The sequence below is a fragment of the Pristis pectinata genome, chromosome 4, assembly GCF_009764475.1.
Source record: "Pristis pectinata isolate sPriPec2 chromosome 4, sPriPec2.1.pri, whole genome shotgun sequence".
Taxonomy (NCBI): Eukaryota; Metazoa; Chordata; class Chondrichthyes; order Rhinopristiformes; family Pristidae; genus Pristis; species Pristis pectinata.
The window spans coordinates 107,557,219-107,577,374 of record NC_067408.1 but is presented as its reverse complement, the minus strand read 5'-3'; the positions used below and the strand labels follow the sequence as shown (position 1 = coordinate 107,577,374).

Genomic DNA, 20,156 nt, shown 5'->3' with positions numbered 1-20,156 from the left:
GGCTGTAGCAGGACCCTGTTTCACCTCGTCAGCTTGGGCAGGGAGATACTTCAGGGCCTTCCAGGTGGTCCATTTCTCATCTGTCCCCCACAGCGAGCAGTTCGGCTGCCCAAATACCCGTGCTGAACCCACTGTTCTCCCGGAGATCTCGGACGTTCTCTCTTCTCCTTTCTCCCGTCGGGGAGATGATACAAAAGCTTGAAAGCACGTACCACCAGGCTCAAGGACAGCTTCTATCCTGCTGTTAGACCCTTGAATGGATCTCTTTTACGTTAAAGAACTCTTGAACTCTGAATCTACCTCATCGTGGCCCTTGCACTTTATTTGTCTACCTGCACTGCACTTCCTCTGTAGCTGTAACACTATACTCTGCATTCTGTTTTTCTTTTTGCTACCTTGATGTAATTAAGTACCTTAATCTAATTGGACAGTAAGAGACTTTTTTTCCCAGGGCGAAAATGGCTAACACAAGGGGACATAATTTTAAGGTGATTGGAGGCAGATATAAGGGGGATGTCAGGGGTAAGTTTTTTTACACAGATAGTGGTGGGTGCGTGGAACGCACTGCCTGCAGAGGTTGTGGGGGCAGATGCATTAGGGACATTTAAGAGACTCTTAGATAGACACATAAATGACAGAAGAATGGAGGGCTATGTGGGAGGGAAGGGTTAGATAGATCTCAGAGCAGAATAAAATGTCGGCACAACATTGTGGGCCGAAGGGCCTGTACTGTGCTGTAATGTTCTATGATCTGTCTGGATGGCATGCAAACAGAAGTTTTTCACTATGTAACTGTGTAGGCAGAAGGGATTGGTTTAATTTGGCGTCATTAGCTTAATTATTTTGGCACAACATCATGGGATGAAGGGCCTGTTCCTGTGCTGTGTACTGTCCTATGTATCTCAGTACACGTGGCAATTATATACCAATACCAAGAAGCTCGATGAATGCTGAAGGGACAACCAGATCAGCAACCAGCTGTATAAATTCAAAAAACAAAGGGTGCATCAGGTTAAAATCTGCATCTAGAATAGATTAATATGTGCAAATACAAAGTGTTTCAGTGAGGCTATTGCTTTTGAAAGAATGATCCTTTGTGGAGTGATAATCTAAGTAGATATTCACATTTGGAAGAAAAGCAATCTACGAAGTAGTCACGGAAAATGAAAGCCATGGTACTTTGAGGTAAGACATGGGCGTGGATATGAAGCAACGCACCAGATTCTGGAGGAACTCAGCGGGTCGGGCAGCATCCATGGAGGGAAATGAACAGTTGACGTTTCGGGTTGGGACCCTTCATCTGAACTGAAAGATAGAGGGGAAATGGTCAATATAAAAAGGTGGAGAGAAGGGGTGAAGCAAGATCTGGCAAGCGATAGGTGGATCCAGGTGAGGAGGGGTGATGGTCAGATGGAGGAGGGGAGAGTGGGAATGGCGACAGAAGCTGGGTGGTGATAGGTGGAGGTAACGAAGGGCTGAGATGAAGGAATCTGATAGGAGAGGAATGTGGAGCATGGAACCAAGTGAGAAGTGGGGAGGGCAGATGAGAACAGTGGGGGGAGGGGTGTGCGGGTGACGGGCAGGTGGAGTGGGTGGGGGAGGGGAAAGGAATGAGATGGGGGGCTGGGGTGAGTGTAGGAAGAGCTGAGTAGATCAGGAGGAGAGAGAAAAGGGTTGGTGGGGGAATAGTTGGCTGAGGGAAAAGAAGAGGTGGCTGCTGGATTATGGAGCGGAGAACTACTGAGTAGATTGCTCAAGGATCCATGCTGTTGTCTCTACAGTTCTTAATCTCCAGAAGGATTAGGAGCATGCACTGGTCAAATTCACAGATGATAGGATGCATCAGCCAGGAAATTAAATCAGATAAAATTTGCAGTTGGGTAAATCTGCGACAGATGGAAGTCAATACAAGATCTATGAAATATAACATATTGTCAGGAAAAGCAGATATTTGATGTTCAAAGGGATACCTTGGCAGTAGTCAAAGTGAGATGGAAGTGGGTCTCATTTTGATAAAAGTTAGTACTCAATTTGTTAAAATCACCGTGGAGCAGTCCTAAAGCAAGTTAAGGAAGTCGAGTTGTTTGGTCCACCACAGATAAGTTGGGTGGTATCGTGGTAAAACCATATGATGCCTTGGTTTGAACATGAAAGCGTAAGGGAATCATAGAAACAACAGGTAAGATCCTTGAAGTTGATGTTGGTGACAAAACAGTGGCTTCTTGGTTTAATAGATAAGGCTTTTTCCTTCATTCTTTAAGAGTGTTATCATTACTGCTTAGAATCCTGCTGCAATTTTGTTTTCCTATTACAGACAAAATAGGCTGAATGGCTGCTTACCATCTCCTACATTTTTGATTTAATGAGCACCTGAAGGTGTAATGAAACTAGACTCTTCAACCTTGAAAGAAAGGCTGAAGAGTGTCCTTGACTGTCCATTTCCCTCCACAGATGCTGCCTGACCTGCTGAGTTCCTCCAGCAGCTCGTTTTTTAGCTCCAGATTCCAGCATCAGCAGTCTCTCGTGTCTCCATACTACTGTGTGATCTCCTGGGAGGGATTTGGAATTTTACTGGGAAACTGTAGAATGTAGGTGCCCTGCCACTGGATGCCTTGAGTCGACCATCATTGGGTGGTGGTCAAAATGATGTTGAAGACCTGTGAGAAAACTTGAGACGTCCTGATTCAAATAATCAGCACTTTTAAAAGTGATTCGGATTGTCAGTCTGATGCCCTCCATAACAAAAATAAAATGGTTGTGCATAAAAAAAGCAGCAGATGCTGGAGTTGTGGAAAACAGTGTTGGTAATGCTCAGCATATCAGGCAGCATCAGTGGAGATGACCTTTCGTCAGAGGAGGACCTCTCCGCAAAGGTTATGCACCACTTATTTACAGCCATTGAAACAAAAGTTCTTTGGTTATCTTGTTGAAGTTCCAAAAATCTCTTATTGCACAATAAATATTTGATCTGCCGTCAGTCTAATCAGCAAAGTATTTGATTAATGCCGTTACAATGGAAATAATGAGTCTGAACCCTTATCATTTCTGAAGGATTATATTTAAAGATTTGGAGAGAGGAATGCAAAATCAAAACAATATTGCAATTTGTCTCTTTCCTTGCTAAGTTTGCCTTCACTTAAATCAGTTGTAATGAATTCATTCTGTGTGGTTGTACTTGTCAGCTTGCGTTTTCCAGCTTAGCATCTTCCAGCATTTTCTAATCCACTTGGTTATTCCAAGTAATTTTTTCCATTCAATTGAATGATTTTGGAGCAGATCAATTCGGGGCACAATTTTAGCTTTTTATATGTACTTTGAACTGCAAAAGTAGAATGAGACTGCTATAAATACATAGAGAAAAGATGGGATAATGCAAATGGGATCTGATTCTGATGAATAGATCTGCATGTCGAGTTAATCTCTCTTTTTTCCAGATGTCTGAGCTTTCCACCATTTTCCATTCTGAGTTTGCATTTTGTTTTGTGTTCCTCTGTTAGAACCTGCTCACCAGTTTTGTACTTCCTCTTTCAGCTGGCTGCGTTGAAGCAGGAGAAAACGTTACCAACACAACATACGTCTTTTCCCGGAAAAATCTGAAGCGGTAGGGGCTTGCTCTATTACTGCAACGTCAAATGTTTGCCTGAAATTTTGTGAGGCAGCTTCATAAATGCTTCTGTCTTATTTAAAGGCCCATTGCCCACCTACCTTGCCCGGCTAAGGCTACTCTGGCTGTTCGATGCTGCCCGATATTCTTTGAGCTAAGGCAACCTAAATCAGGAGGTGAGTTTGCTCAAGCACTGAGCACATAGTCTTTTTCCCAGGATTATGGAATCAAGAACTGGAGGGCATAGGTTTAAGGTAAAAGGGGGGAGATTTAAAAGGAACCTGAGGGGCATTTCTTTCACACAGAAAGTGGTCAGTATATGGAATGAACTGCTAGAGGAAGTGGTTGAGGCAGGTACATTAATGACATTTAGTAGGCACTTGGACAGGTACATGGATAGGAAAGGTTTAGAGGGATATGGGCCAAACATGGTCAAATGGGACTATCTCAGATGGGAATCTTGGTCAGCATGGACCAGTTGGGCTGAAGGGCCTGTTTCTGTGCTGTATTACTCTATTAACAGACAAGATGTAATTTTGGGTAATGCATTCTGATTATAATTTGCTTCTATTTTGTTATTTACCTCACTGGGTAATTTTCTCCTTGTGCAATCTATATTTTATCCTGTGGGGGAAATAATCTGATCATTTTCGTCTGCTACCTACAATGCATGTATAAGGGCCATTGCCTGGTTATTTGACCAATAACCCATGAAGATTAAAAATGATCATCAAGGGCACCTGGCAAATTATTGCGCCCTCTTCTAAGAACTATCTGGGGTTTCCTGCCCAGGAGCTAATGTTTGACTTACTAACTATGTTGTATCCATACTACATTGCGTCAAGTTAGCAATTATTGGATTGATTTTCCATCATAATCTGTACATTATTTAAGAAATGTACACATATGAATTAGGAGCCCGAAAGGACCATTTGACCCCTCAAACCTGCTCTGCCATTTGATAGATCACAAGATCACAAGATAAGGGAGCAGAAGCAGGCCATTCGGCCCATCGAGTCTGCTCCAAGGAAAAGGGAAAAAGAAATGGGGTGGGAAAAAAAGAAGAAAAGAAAAAAAAAACTATTCTAATCCCATTTGCCAGCCTTATCCCCATATCCCTTGATACCCTGACTATTTAGATATCTGTCTATCTCCTCCTTGAATACCCCCACTGATCTGGCCTCCACTGCTGTGCGTGGCAAGGAGTTCCACAATTTCACCACCCTCTGGGTAAAGAAACTTCTCCTCATCTCTGTCTTGAAACTGTACCCTCTAATTCTAAGATTGTGCCCTCTGGTCCTGGACACGCCCACCAAGGGAAACAGCCTAGCCACATCTACTCTATCCTTACCTGTCAACATTTTAAATGTCACTACGAGGTCCCCTCTCATCCTTCTGTACTCCAGCGAGTACAGTCCAAGAGCCGACAAACGCTCATCATACTTAAGCCCTTTCATTCCTGGAATCATTCTCGTAAATCTCCTCTGAACCCTCTCCAACGTCAGCACATCCTTCCTAAGATGTGGGGCCCAAAACTGCGCACAGTATTCCAAATGAGGCCTCACTAGCGCCCCGTAGAGCCTCATCAACACTTCCTTACTTTTATACACTATACCTCTCGAGATGAATGCCAACATAGCATTCGCTTTCTTAACCACCGATCCAACCTGGTGGTTAACTTTTAAGGTATCTTGTATGAGTACCCCCAAGTCCCTTTGTACTACCGCACTATCAATCTTCTCTCCTTCTAGATAATAATCTACCCGCTTATTTCTACTTCCAAAGTGTACAACTGCACATTTCTCAACATTGAATCTCATCTGCCATTTCCTTGCCCATTCTCCTAAACTGTCTAGGTCCCTCTGCATTCTTTCTATTTCCTCTATGCTCCCTACTCCTCCACTTATCTTGGTGTCATCCGCAAACTTAGCCACACAACCATTTATTCCATCATCCAAATCATTGATGTACAAGGTAAAAAGGAGAGGCCCCAACACCGACCCCTGCGGCACACCACTAGTAACCGGTAACCAACCAGAACGAGATCCTTTTATTTCCACCCTTTGCTTCCTGCCAACCAGCCAATTCTCCACCCATTTTGCTACCCTGCCCATAATTCCATGACCTCTCATCTTATTAATCAGTCTCTTGTGAGGCACCTTATCGAAGGCCTTTTGAAAGTCTAAATACACAACGTCTACCGCCTCTCCCTTATCCACCCTACCTGTGATTTCTTCAAAAAACTCCAATAGGTTGGTCAGACAGGACCTCCCCTTCACAAAACCATGTTGACTAGGTCCTATCTTGCCTTGCGCCTCTAGGTATTCGGCAACCTCCTCCTTGAGGATAGACTCCAATAATTTTCCCACCACTGACGTCAGACTAATAGGTCTGTAATTGCCTTTGTGCTGCCTCCCACCTTTCTTATACAACGGAACTACATTCGCTACCCTCCAGTCCTCCGGAACCATGCCAGAATCTATCGATTCCTGAAAAATAATCGCCAATGCCTCCGCTATCTCCACAGCCACCTCCTTCAGAACCCGGGGATGCACCTCATCCGGTCCGGGAGACTTATCAGCCTTAAGCCCCTTTAGTTTTCCAAGCACCTTCTCCCTATTAATCTCAATTGAACTCAGCTCCAATTCGTGAGACTCCTGACTAACGGGCACATTGCTTATGTCCTCCACGGTGAAGACCGATGCAAAATATTCATTCAATTCCCTTGCCATCTCACTATCATCCATTATAATACCTCCTGCACCGTTATCAATTGGTCCTATGTCAACCCATGTCTCTCTTTTATTCCTTATGTATTTAAAAAAACTCTTAGAATCCTTCCGAATGTTGTCCGCCAGCTTCCTTTCGTAACTCATCTTTGCTTTCCTAATGACCTTCTTAGTTTCTCTCTGCAGATTTTTAAAATCGTTCCAATCTTCTGTTTTCCCACTAATTTTTGCTACTTTGTACGCCGCCCCTTTTGCTTTTATTTTATCCTTCACCTCCCTCGTTATCCACATCTGTGCCTTTTTTCCATTCAAAACCTTTTTTCTTGGAATATATCTGTCCTGCATTGTCCTTATTTCCTGCAGAAATTTCTTCCATTTTTCCTCTGCCGTCCCTCCAGCTAACTTACTCCTCCAATCAATTTGGGCCAACTCATCTCTCATACCTTTGTAATTTCCCTTATTCCACTGAAATATCGATACACCAGTTATCAGCTTCTCCTTCTCAAACTTGAAACTAAACTCAATCATATTGTGATCACTTGTTCCCAGTGGTTCCTTTACCTTTAGTTCCCTAATCACCTCGGGTTCACTACACAGCACCCAATCCAAAACAGCCGATCCCCTGGTGGGCTCCTCAATAAGTTGCTCCAGAAAAACATCCCTTAGACATTCCACAAACTCACTCTCCTGAGTACTACCGCCTTGCTGCATTTCCCAGTCCACCTTCATGTTAAAATCCCCCATAATTATCTTCACATTGTCACTCTGACACGCTTTTTCTATCTCAATCTGCAACTTATGGTCCACTTCCTGACTGCTGTTCGGGGGCCTATATATGACTGCTATTATTGTTCTTTTACCCTTGCTATTTCTTAGCTCCACCCATAAGGATTCCACCTCCTCTGACCCAATGTCCTTCCTTTCTATTGATTTTATATCGCTACTAACCATCATGGCCACACCTCCCCCTCTGCCTACCCTCCTATCCTTCCTATATACTGTATACCCCTTGACATTCAGTTCCCAATCACATCCATCATGAAGCCACGACTCAGTGATTGCAACGATGTCATATTTATTAACCTGTAGTTGTGCCACTAGGTCATCTACTTTATTCCTGATGCTACGTGCATTTAAATATAGTATGTTTAGACTGGTATCTGCTATTGATTTTATTGTACTTCTATTGATCAGCAGATTATCCTGACTTTCTACCTGTCCATCCTTCTTACTATCTTCGCTACCTACTATCTTAGACATGTTCGTGTAGACCTCATCCCCTATCCTAACATTCGGTATCCGAACATCCTCATCCCCGATCCTAACATTCTGTATCCTAACATCCTGATTTGTTGTACTTCTATTATTCAGTAAATTATCCTGACTTATCACCTGCCTGTCATTCTTGCCATCCTCAATGGATTCGTTTCTATACACTTTCTCCCTCACCTTAGCATCTTGTAACCTAGCATCCTGGTTACCATCCCCCTGCCAGATCAGTTTAAACCCTCCCCTACAACTAAATTAAACATTCCCGCCAGGATATTGGACCCTTTGGAGTTTAGATGCAACCCATCCTTAGCAAATAGGTCTTGCCTCCCCCAAAAAAGGTCCCAGGTATCCAAGAATCTGAAGCCCTGCCCCTTGCACCAGTCACTCAGCCACGCATTTAACTGCCAGAGCTTTCTATTCTTCCTGTCATTGATACGCGACACGGGTAGTAGTCCTGAGATTACTACCCTTGAGGTCCTACTTTTCAACCTTCTCCCTAATGCCTTGTATTCCTCCTTCAGGACCTCTTCTCTTTTTCTACCTACATCATTGGTACCTACATGTACCAAGATTTCTGGCTGCTCACCCTCCCCTCTCAGAATATTCTCGACACGGTCTGTGATATCCCGTACCCTGGCACCAGGGAGGCAACACACCATCCGAGACTCATTATCGCTATCGCAGAATCTCCTATCCGTACCCCTTACTATCGAATCCCCAATAACCACTGCATGTCTCTTCCTCTGCTGGACCACAGTATCAGACACGGTGCCAAGGTCCTGGCTGCTGAGGTCTTCCTCTATGAAGTCATCCTCTCCAACCGAATCTAAAATGAGATATCGGTTTTTGAGGGGGACCGCCACTGAGGTGCTGTCTACATAATCCTTATAACTCCTGTCTATCTCCTGCTCGCTCTCCCTAACCAACCGAAGGTCATCCAGCTGCTGCTCCAGACTCTCAATCCGTTCCTTGAGGAGCCGCATCTCGGTGCACTTTGCGCAGATGTAGTTATCAGGGAGTCTGGTCGTCTCCCAGGGGCCCCACATCTGACACTCCAAACACAACACTAATCCCAGATGCATACTGCTGAATATCACTGAGCTCAACACTAAACTAAACTAATAACTCACCCCTCTCTATAATCTCGCCTCTTTCCCGCTCTCGCCGAAGCCCGTTGAGCCAAAGCCGAACCCACTCTGCTCCCTCTCACTCAGCTGCCCGCTCCGACGCTGCCCGCTAGATATGCTCGTCTGCTTTTTAAATCGCCCGCGCGCTTCCGGGTGACGTCACGCGCCTGCGCAGTCACTCGCCACTGTCCCGAACGCTAGAAAGAGAAAAAAAAACCTCGTTATTTTCCGGCAATCTCCGCTCTCTCGTCGCTGGAAAGAAAACTTGAAGGCGAACCTCCGACTTTTAAATCGCCGGCGCGCTTCCGGGTGACGTCACGCGCCTGCGCAGTCACTCGCCGCTGTCCCGAATGCTAGAAAGAGCAAAAAAAAACCTCGTTATTTTCCGGCAATCTCCGCTCTCTCGTCGCTGGAAAGAAAACTTGCTAATGGCTAATCTGATTGTGACTTCCTCTGCATTCCTTTGTGCCCGCAATAATCTTGCTCATCAAGAACCTTTCCACCTCTGCCTTAAAAAATATTGGCAGGCTCTACTTCCACCACCCTCTGAGGAAGAGTTCCAAAGACTCATCAACCTCTGAGAGAGAACATTTTATCTCATCTCTGTCTTAAAAGGGTGAGCCCTTAATTCAAACAGTGACACCCTAGTTCTGGGTTCTATAAGCGGAGCCATCTCCTCCATTTCCACCCCTCTGGATCTAATATGTTTAAATCGAGTCCCCTACCACTGTTCTAAACTCCAAGTCCAAACCTAGCCTTTACAAAGTTGAGTTTATTGTCATATGCACAGGTGCAATGAAAAACTTACTTGCAGCAGCATCACAGGCACATGGCATCAGATAAGCAACATTCACAAGAAAAATGTAAATTAAACATAAATTAGACACAAGAAAAAACCACAATTAGAAAATAAAGTCCAATTTAGTGCAAAGTGATCAGAGTGGTCATTGTGTTGCTAAGCTGTGATGATTAGGGTTTTGCCGGTTGGTTGAGAACCGAATGGTTGAAGGGAAGTAGCTATTCTCAGTTCCTCATGACAATCTGCCCCTTCCAGGTATTAGTCATGTAAACCTCTGGACTGCTTCCAAACCAATTACGTCCTTCCTCAAGGAGGCCAATGCTGTACACCTTTGCAAACCAGGCAGTGAAGTCAAGCACTAACATGTGTTTATTTCTTTTAAATGCCCTTCATCAGAACTGGGTCTTTGATGTGAAACATTAACTCTGTTTCTCTTGCCAAAGATGCTGCCCAGTCTGAGAGCTTTCAACAGTTTTTGCTTTCTTGTGTGTATTTTTTAGTATCCTTAGAGACGACTAGTGGATTTTATTGCAGACAAGTTTTTGAAGACTTTCTGTTACTTTATCCACTGGAATAATTAATGTTGTTCTATTCCCTCAACAAAATTACAACCAATATTTTTCATGTTCAGATGAATCGACTAAGAAAATGAACATGTTGAATCTGCCGTACCGATTGGTGTTTGCTGTAGCTTCTGAAGATTCTGTACTCTTGTATGACACACAGCAGTCGATACCCTTTGGTTATATCTCAAACATCCATTATCACACCCTGAGTGATATAACATGGTAAGGAAATGGTTACTACAGAATTGCCGCATTTTGAACATCCAATGTCTTTGATATTGCTCTTCTGTCTCGGCCTAATACACACCATGAGATCACAAGGTGTGATTAACTTTCATAAGGATTATCAGATCATTTCATCCCTTTTGTGAAAACAAACCTTCCATCCTGTTGTCACAGTGTTTGTGGGTAGGGACAATTAACTGGCCTTGATCAACAGTTAGACAGTGGGCCAACCTCGGTACACGTTTGTTACTGGTGTCAGTTCTGTGCGCCTCCACAACTGAACATCTTCCACCATTTGATTATAATCGTTACGCATTCACCTGGTGCTACTTAAGCCTTGCAGACGTCAGTGAGGTCCAGCCGAAGCATTTTCAAGAAGTTTGAAGACCAGTTGCTGATTTTGGTTGTAAACCTGTATCATCTTTGTAGTTCCTGATAAAGTATTTCTGAGGCTTTGTTTTCATAACCTTGAACTTTTATCCCCTCCTCCTGCAGCTTTGTTGCATCTGTAAATAGTGCTTGATCTCGGTAAATGTCATCTATCTCTTAAGATCTCCCCTTAAAGGCTGCGTGTTGTGAGGAAAGAAGAAAGGAAGTGGTTTGATAATGCAAAAGCAGCTGTGTATTCTTCATTTCCTGATGTGGTGCTAAATTTTTGTTGTGGATTCTATATTCTTGTGTTGATTGTTTTGTCAAATGTGTGTATTTAATGCCTTGAAACATCAAAGGAATTTATAATTTTCTAGAAAGTAAGTCACTTGGGCTGTTTACTAGCCACTGTTTAGAATATATGTTGTAAAGTCAAAGTGGAGTTTATTGTCACATGCACAAGTACATGTATGAACAGGTGCAAAGAAAAATTTACTAGCAGCAGCATCACAGGCACATAGCATCATATAAGCAGCATTCACAAGAAAAACATAAGCATTAATTATACCTGATTTTTATAAGAGAGAACACAATTAGAACCATAAGAAGTCTGTTTTTGTGCATAGTATTGCTAAACTGTAATGATTAGGGTTGTGCTTGTTAGTTCAAGAACCAAGTGGTTGAAGGGAAGTAGCTGTTCTTGAACCTGGTGGTGTGGGACTTCAGGCTTCTGTACCTCCTGCCCAATGGTAGCTGGGAGAACATGGCCCGGCCCGGATAGTGGGGATCTTTGATGACGGATGTTGCCTCCTTGAGGTGGCACATCCTGTAGATACTACCGATGGTAGGGATGGATGTGCCCGTGATGTATCTCTACGGCTTCTTGTCTTCCTGTGCATTCGAATTACCGTACCAGACCGTGATACAACCAGTCAGGAAGCTTTCAACAGTACATCTGTAACTTGTACATTTATTAGAAACATTCGTACTGTTTTTATTTCCCCAGAGTGATAGCTTGAAACAGTATGTTGCCCAAATAACATGCATTCATGTTTGAATCTTGTATTCATTCACTAACCAGCCTCACTTTCTCATATTCTAACCCCCATCGGACAGGGCACCATCTCTCATGATGAAGGTGCAGCTAGCCCTTTCCAGGAAATCATTAACCTTGCATAACATGCCTGCAGGTTTTTAGTTACTGTAACTCCATCCCTAAGAGTAAGCGGCGCCCAAGAAGGTGAAACCAATACTGGAAACTGCCAGTGAGAGCGACTCCTGTGCCTCCTCAGTGTTGGTGATTCACGCTGACCCACCATCACACTGAGTCTCCCAGCGCAGTGTGGTCCCCACCCTCTTGACGCAGTTGAGCTTGGAGTAAAATTTAATGAATAGTTTTAGAAAGAAATGATAAATGTTAAGATTAACTTAGATAATGTATCTGGGTATAAATTTATTTAACTGTGGAATGAAATCGATATGGATGGCACGCAAAACAAAGTTTTTCACTGTACCTCGTTTCATGTGACAATAATTAACTTTATAGAAATTACTGTTAGTTTATGTGGCTTTCAACAGAAAATTCCCAATTGTTCCGTCTTCCACTCATCTTGCCCCTCTGCAGAATGGACAGTCTGTTAACTAGTGCCTTTCGAATCTCTTTAGGTCAAGGGATGGGACCTACCTCACCATATCGTCCACAGACGGGTACTGCTCCTTTGTCACGTTCGAGAAGGGTGAGTTGGGTGTGCCTCTCAAAGAAAAGCCGGTGCTGCCCATGCAGACCCCCAGCACCGCAGAGAAGAAAGTGAAGAAGGGGCAAGCAAACAAAATGACCCCTACAACCCCAAAGCAGCCAGAGTGCAGCACACCCAGCAGGGACGTGGAACAAAATGACTCTGGAGCCCCGTCTCGGCTGAAGATGCCCAGTGCAGCTGCAAAAGTATCTCCCACTACTTCCCTCACTTCCAAAACGTCCCCGACCTCTTTGGACACAAGATCTCCTCAGTCTGCGACTCAAGGCAACAAGTCCAGGAGGATCACTTTAAACACCTTGGAGGCCTGGAGCAAACCAAGCAACACCTTGGTGCCCAGGTAAAGCTGACAAACCATTCACTGTAACACTGCTGTTGTGATTCCTTTGCCTCTGCTTCCTGTTACTGCTCAGAGTCATGGGAGACTTCTGACTGGTGAAAGGTAAAATGTAAATGTGCAAAAAAAAATCTACAGATGCTGGAAATCTGAACAAAATGTAGAAAATGCCCTGTAGGAGGGGCCGTACTTGTGGAGAAAAAAACAGTTAACGTTTCAGGTCCATGAGCTTTTGGCAGTCTGCGTTCAGTTACCATTTATGCCAATTCCTGATGGTGCGAAGAAGGGGAGCCAAAGTTTGTAACCTATTAGAACATAAAACATTACAGCAAAGTACAGGCCCTTCGGCGCACAATGTTGTGCCGACATTTTATCCTGCTCTAATTATCTAACCTTTCCCTCCCACATTGCCCTCCATTGCTCTATCATTCATGTGGCTATCTATGAGTCTCTTAAATATCCCTTATGTATCTGCCCTCACAACCTCTGCCGGCAGTGTGTTCCACACACCCGCCACTCTCTGTGTAATAAAACTTACCCCTGATGCCCCCCTTATATTTTCCTCCAGTCACCTTAAAATTATGCCCCCTTGTGTTAGCCATTATCGCCCTGGGAAAAAGTCTCTGACTATCCACTCAATCTATGCCTCTTATCCTCTTGTACATCTCTATCAAGTCACCTCTCATCCTCCTCTCCAAAGAGAAAAGCCCTAGTTCACTCAACCTATCCTCATGAGACATGCTCTCCAATCCAGGCAGCATCCTGGTAAATCTCCTCTGCACCCTCTCTAAAGCTTCCACATCCTTCCTATAATGAGACGACCAGAACTGAACACAATACTCACTCCAAGTGTTGTCTAACCAGAGTTCAAATTGTCCACTTACTTTCCCATCTGGAACTAAGCAAGGTCCTGAATAAATTCATTAACTCTTGCCGGTTATTAAGGAAGATAACAGCGTTGTAAACATATCATTGTTTATTAACGTTTTAAAATCATATCAACAATATTTGCACCTTGATTATGCAAACATTAAGTAGTTTTTGTGAATTAACAAAAAATGGATATTAAGACATAGCCATAATTTGGCATTAGCTGCTTGCTGTTTTTAAAGTTACAATGAGGTTGGTGCCAAATTAGTGTGTTGGTGAGATTTATGTAGGAGTAGACTTGATCCTTCCACAAAATTGATCGTACTGGATAGTCAATTAAACTTCATTGATGGAGGGGGAGCTTTACTTTTTGATAGTGCAGAGCAGGCAGTAATGCATTGACAGCTTGTCCCCTGTTCTGATGATCTCATTTGAAGTCGATGAGAAAGTCATCAAGTGTTAAAACAATTGCCTATGCACCACTGCCCATTCTGTGAACTTCATCTCTATCCTGTATGTAATAATGAAAATGTAAAAACTGCAGATGGCAGGAATCTGAAATTCAAACTAGAAACTGCTGGAAGTGCTCAGCAGGTCAAGCAGCATCTGTGGGAAGGGAAACAGTTAATGCTTCATGTTGAAGCCCCCTCATCGAACTGTGAAAATGAGAAAGCTCTTGCTAATCCTGGCCTCATTTGCTTGGAGAGATTCCCTCTGTTCTGTCCACCATCTTTCTTTCCCCCCCACCCCCACCCCCCCACCCTAATCTCTCCAATTTAAAACTACTTTGTTTTCTCACATTTCCAAATTCTGATGAAGGGTTTTTTAACCTAAATAGTTGCCTCAGATTCTCTTTCCCACAAATGCTGCCTGACCATCTTGTGTTTGTACATAGGACACTACAACACAGTACAGGCCCTTCGGCCCACAATGTTGTGCCGACATTTTAGCCGACATAACACTTTGGAATATTTCCTGAACTTCCATGCACTCATTCTTGCGAGGTGGCTGCAAGGAACAGCGACTTGTTCTAGAAGTTGTTGTGTGTCTGGTGACGCTCAGCTGTAGATCCTGATGTTTTGTAATTCTGGACATGCTTAGTATAAAGCTATGTGGTTATTTTTCTAGGCGAATCTCACTTACCCCTGTGAACCCCAGCTCCTCCCAGCTGACAGCGACACCAACAGTAACCCAAGCAGAACATGGTGAGTATTCGATTCCATTCAGATTGAACTTCAAGTGAGATGTTTATCAGTTGAAGTCTAACTTGAGTGGAAAAAAAACACACTGCTGGAGGAACTCTGGGTGAGGCAGCATCTGTGGAGGGAAGTGGGACACTGTTTCAGGCCAAGACCCTTTATCTGGACTGAAAGAGTACAGGGAAGATAACCAGAAATAGAACAGGATAGAAGTCTGACTGGTATTCCTAAATAAAGCAAGGGGTGACTGCTCTGCTCAGCACCCATCTACTCATTAAGGCTGCTCTTAACTTGTGTGGATTCCCCAGGCAACAGCTTCCTTACAGAAGAATCCAGTCATGTATTGGGGCCAGGACAATCCCCCTTCACAGAAATGCAGATGAAACATTGACTGCCGGCTAAGCCATACCTACCGCTTAGCTGGCTGTCAAAACCATCGCAAAATAATGGATGTTTATGCATGCCTTTGATATTCAGAAACATTCAAACATTATGAAGAATGAATTAAAGGTTAAAATAGAAATGCTTAAAACAATTAAAAGCATTTATTTAACTTCAATTAACTTCTTTTAAAAAAAATAGATTTGAAGGTAAGCATGTCATACACCTTATTCACCGCCCTTATTCACAAGGAATTACATACCTTGTATTCCAAGGTCTCTCTGTACAACAACACCTCCAGGGCTCGTCTATTCAGAGTGTATGTCCTGCCCTTATTTTCTGCTTCCCATGGTAGGGTGTCTAAAACTAAAGGGAATGGATTTAATGTGAGAGGGAGGAGGTTTAAAGGGGATTTGAGGGGTAAATCTTTCACCCGCACAGAGCAGTTGGTATCTGGAGCTGCCAGAGGAGGTGGTAGAGGCAGGAATAGTAATGAGGCATCTGGGCAGGTACAAATATACAAGGCATAGAGGGATATGGAATTAATGCAGGCAAGTGGGATTAGTATAGATAGGCAGGATGGTTGGCATAGATACGGTGGACTCTGAACTTACACAGGCAGGCCTTCCATTGAAGTATAGCTGTCTGGAAAGACTGGATGTTTCAACAAAATGTCAATAAGATATGTAAGTAAAGAACCTCTGCATGCAGATATTATTTTGACCAGGGAGGCCCTTGTCCCTTTGCAGATATGGCTTCATTAGTGCTTGATGCTCTCCCATGGTTTCCCATGACAGTTTGTTTGATTTTCTCCTGGGGCTGAGCTGTGTTACTATTGGAGGCATTGTAACCAAGCCATGTTCTGATATCTACCTGTGGCTAGTTGGTCAAACTTGCACTCTACAATTAAGACACCAACCAATGTTTTTAAATGTTTTAGGGAGGCCTTCTCCATCAAGCGATCCCTCATGCAAGTCTCCAGATGCAAAACGCTCCAGAACCGAGGACAATCCTGATCTCAGTCCCACCACTTTGGATCATGTGAACATGGATGGTGACAGTGAAAAGATCAGTGCACAATCAGGGAGCAAGTGAACGATGCTCTGAAATTTTTTTAAAACATGTATTTTTATAAAACTCTGTAATCTGATCTATTTGGCTGTGATGTTTCAATGTACATAACAAGCAGGAAACTGCAGATAAAGTACCATTAATTTTCTGGATACTTTTGCTGTAGCTTTAAGTATATCATACTGTCCTTTCAGTGTTACTGGTATTTGCCTGTCTCTGAATGTGAATAGTCCAGTTTTAGTTATTAATCACTGTACAAAGTATTAATTATGTCTTAAAAAAATTAAAATCTCTTTTCTGTTTGTATGCTGGTAGAAATACTTATTTGATTTGCCCATTCTTTAGAAGAAAAGATTTGACTTTGTTATGCCATTTTATTGCAAGGACTTGAGATCCAGTAACTTCAGAAAATGCAGCAGCCGTTTTGTGCATAGTAGGATTTCACAAGAAAATGATCAGGGGGCAATGTTGCATTAGGTTTTGAGAGGCTGTTTGCCCTAGTGGGGGCATGGTTATAGGATATCGCTCATTTATGATGCTCTGAGAATTTCCTCATTTTCATGAATCATTAGAATTCTATCCGCCATACGGCTGCAGAGGCTGACGCAGTGTGTTTTCAAGACAGATTTTTGGATGGAAAGGAGAATAAAGAGACTGGGAACGGGCAGGAATGTAGAGTTGAGAACGTAAGTAGTAGAGGCAGGGAGGGCTGTTTGACCCCTTGTCTCTGCCGGTCAGTATTGATTTATTATTGTCACTTGTACCGAGGTACAGTGAAAAACTTGTCTTGCATACCGATTGTACATGTCAATTCATTACACAGTGCAGTTACATTGAGTTAGTACAGAGTGCATTGATGTAGTACAGGTAAAAACAATAACAGTACAGAGTAAAGTGTCACAGCTACAGAGAAAGTGCAGAGCAATAAGGTGCGAGGCCACAACAAGGTAGATCGTGAGGTCAGAGTCTATCTCATTGTATAAGCGAACCGTTTCATAGTCTTATCATAGTGGGGTAGAAGCTGTCCTTAAGACTGGTGGTATGTGCCCTCAGGCTCCTGTATCTTCTACCTGATGGAAGAGGAGAGAATGACCTGGGTGGGTGGGGTCTTTGATTATGAGATCACAGCTGACTTTTTACCTCAATGGCATTTTTCCTTTCTCAATCCCTCTCTTTAATGCACTCAGCAACTGAACCTCCACAGCTCTCGGTCAGAGAAATCTGAATGGCTGATGCCTAATTTTGAGTCTGTTCCCTGGCTGTAGACGCAGCCCCCCTCCAGCCAGGGAAGACATCAGCTTCACATCCGGCCCATCAAACCTTGGAAGAGTTCAGTGAGATCACCTCTCATTCTGTTAAACAATGGAGACCGTAAATCCAGTCTGCTTAATCTCTCCTTGTGTGATAAGGTGTCATGGTCGTCAATCTGGCTGATCTTTGCTGTGCTCCCTCTGTTCCAAGTATATCCTTCCTTGGTGTTGGAGCGATTCAAAAAACCGATGCTGGAGTTGGTCCGTTAACAGCAAGGCGGGCTATTTCGGAGCTGAACCTAATTGACGCAGCAGGAGAATGACCCGCAATGTTCTCTGCCCCATTCTACCTGACCGGCAATGCACACTGTTACAGAGCTTACATACGCCATCGCTGTTCCTTAAACGTAATGTTATGAGGAGCCTAACGTCCAGCTGTTGTGTCCTGTTTGTTCAGTGGATGGTTTACACAGGATCATGACTGTACATATAATTATAAAACAAGATCATGTCCTTACTTGTACAACCACACCATCACTAAAACTGCTTAACAGTTAACCTACCTAATTATATTAACCTGCCTAGATTTCCCTCTTACAGTCCTGATTATATTATTTCCCAAGCTGTCCCTCTTGCACTCGGGTCGGGAGACCAGACCTAAACTCAATATTCCAGATTGGTCTTAGTAGGGGTCTGCATAATTGAAGCAAGATGTCTCCACTCATATTCAGATCCACTTGCAGTAAAGGCCAATGTACCATTTGCCTTCCGAATCGCTTGCTAAACCAGCATGTTAACTTTCAGTGATTCATGAACAAGGACACACAGGTACCTCTGGACACCGACTCTTCAATCTCTTGTTAAAAACTTCTTTCTACCAAAGTGGTTGACTTTGTGGTTTTCCACATGGTGTTCTGTATGGGACGCCCTCACCCACTCTCTTAACCTCTTTATATCTCCTTGTATCCTTCTCACAGCCAGCTTTATATAATCAGTAAATTTGGATATGTTGACGAAAATCAGATGTGTCATGATCTTATTGAACAGTAGTCCAGGATCTACGGCCTATTCCTGTTGAACTCTCTACTGGCAATAGTGCATAGCATACTGTTAACTCAAAACTGAACCACATTTCCAGTCCAAAGTAGTGTTTCAAAATAGCGCAAGTTCCATGTCCATAAGTTTATAGATAGAACATTACAGCACAGTACAGGCCCTTCAGTCCACAATGTTGTGCTGGCATTTTATCCTGCTCTAAGATCTATCTAACCCTTCCCTCCCACATAGCCCTCCATTTCTCTATCATTCATATGTCTACCAAAGAGTCTCTTAAATGTCCCTAATGTATCTGCCCCCACAACCTCTGCCGGCAGTGCGTTCCACGCACCCACCACTCTCTGTGTAAAGAACTTACTCCTGACATCCCCCTTATATCTTTCTCCAATCACGTTAAAATTACGTCCCCTCATGTTAGCCATTGTCGCCCTGGGAAAAAGGCTGCCCACTCGATCTATTGCCTCTTATCATCTTGTACGCCTCTATCAAGTCACCTCTCATCCTCCTCCTCTCCAACGAGAAAAGCCCTAGCTCACTCAACCTATCCTCATAAGACATGCTCTCCAATCCTGGCAGCATCCTGGTAAATCTCCTCTGCACCCTCTCTAAAGCTTCCACATCCTTCCTATAATGAGGCAACCAGAATTGAACACAATACTCCAAGTGTGGTCTAACCAGAGTTCTATAGACCTCATCATCACCTCTCGGCTCTTGAACTCAATACCCTGACTAATGAAGGCCAACACTCCATACACCTTCTTAACAATCCTATCGACCTGCTTGGCAACCTTGAGGGATCTCTGGACCCCAAGATCCCTCTGTTCCTCCACACTGCTAAGAGTCCTGCCAGTCCAGGAGTAAAGGGAAAAAAACACATTTTGGTATAAAAACTGCTACAATAAATGCTGGATGACCTTCTGAGGAGTGCAGGAATATTATGTGGAACACAAAACAGCAATGAAAATTCCCTGGAGACGCATGAGACTACAGATGCTGGAATCTGGAGTAACACACAAAACACTAGAGGAACTCAGTGGGTTAAGCAGTATCTATGGAGGGAAATTGACAGTCAATATTTCAGGTCGAGACCCTTCATCTGGATGTGAATCTGGCCCAGATGAAGGGTCTCGACCCAAAACCTCGACTGTCCATTTCCTTCCATCGATGCTGCCTGACCCACTGAGTTCTTTCAGTGTTCTAAATGAAAATTTCCTGCTGCTCATAACAGCAAAAGAGATGAGTCACACTATTAGGGAAAAGAATGGGTTTCTTCTTTGTTTTTTATAAAAGTAATTTGTGGACAAAGCAAAAGTTTTAGGGAAATAACATGGGGTTATTTATGAGGTTATAATTACTGATGAGCATGATGTTAGTGTTACATTTGGAGGCTGTTGATTATGTGCAGACTTGGGTTGTCTTCCATGCAGCTGCTCTCCAATTCTCTGAAGACTCTGCCACAAGGGATCCCGAGATTTATAGAGAGGCTTAGAATTCAAAAGCAAGGAGTTTATGTTGAAACTGTATGAAACACTGACAATGTTGCCCCT

At 43.4% G+C, this 20,156-nt stretch overlaps 1 protein-coding gene across 3 annotated transcripts in view; it reads left to right on the top strand.

The window, feature by feature from the left end:
* chaf1b (chromatin assembly factor 1, subunit B) overlaps positions 1–16,616 on the top strand; it is a 40,896-nt gene extending 24,280 nt beyond the window's left edge. Inside the window, exons 9-14 of one of the 3 annotated variants that reach the window (XM_052014180.1) lie at positions 3,532–3,601; positions 3,689–3,780; positions 10,163–10,319; positions 12,357–12,785; positions 14,781–14,857; positions 16,173–16,616. In XM_052014180.1, coding sequence (XP_051870140.1) covers positions 3,532–3,601; positions 3,689–3,780; positions 10,163–10,319; positions 12,357–12,785; positions 14,781–14,857; positions 16,173–16,327 — 980 coding nt within the window. In that variant the 3' untranslated portion in view covers positions 16,328–16,616. The remainder of the gene's footprint in view (positions 1–3,531; positions 3,602–3,688; positions 3,781–10,162; positions 10,320–12,356; positions 12,786–14,780; positions 14,858–16,172) is intronic. The other 2 variants (XM_052014181.1, XM_052014179.1) reach the window with 2 other exon arrangements.
* Positions 16,617–20,156: the final 3,540 nt, after the last annotated feature.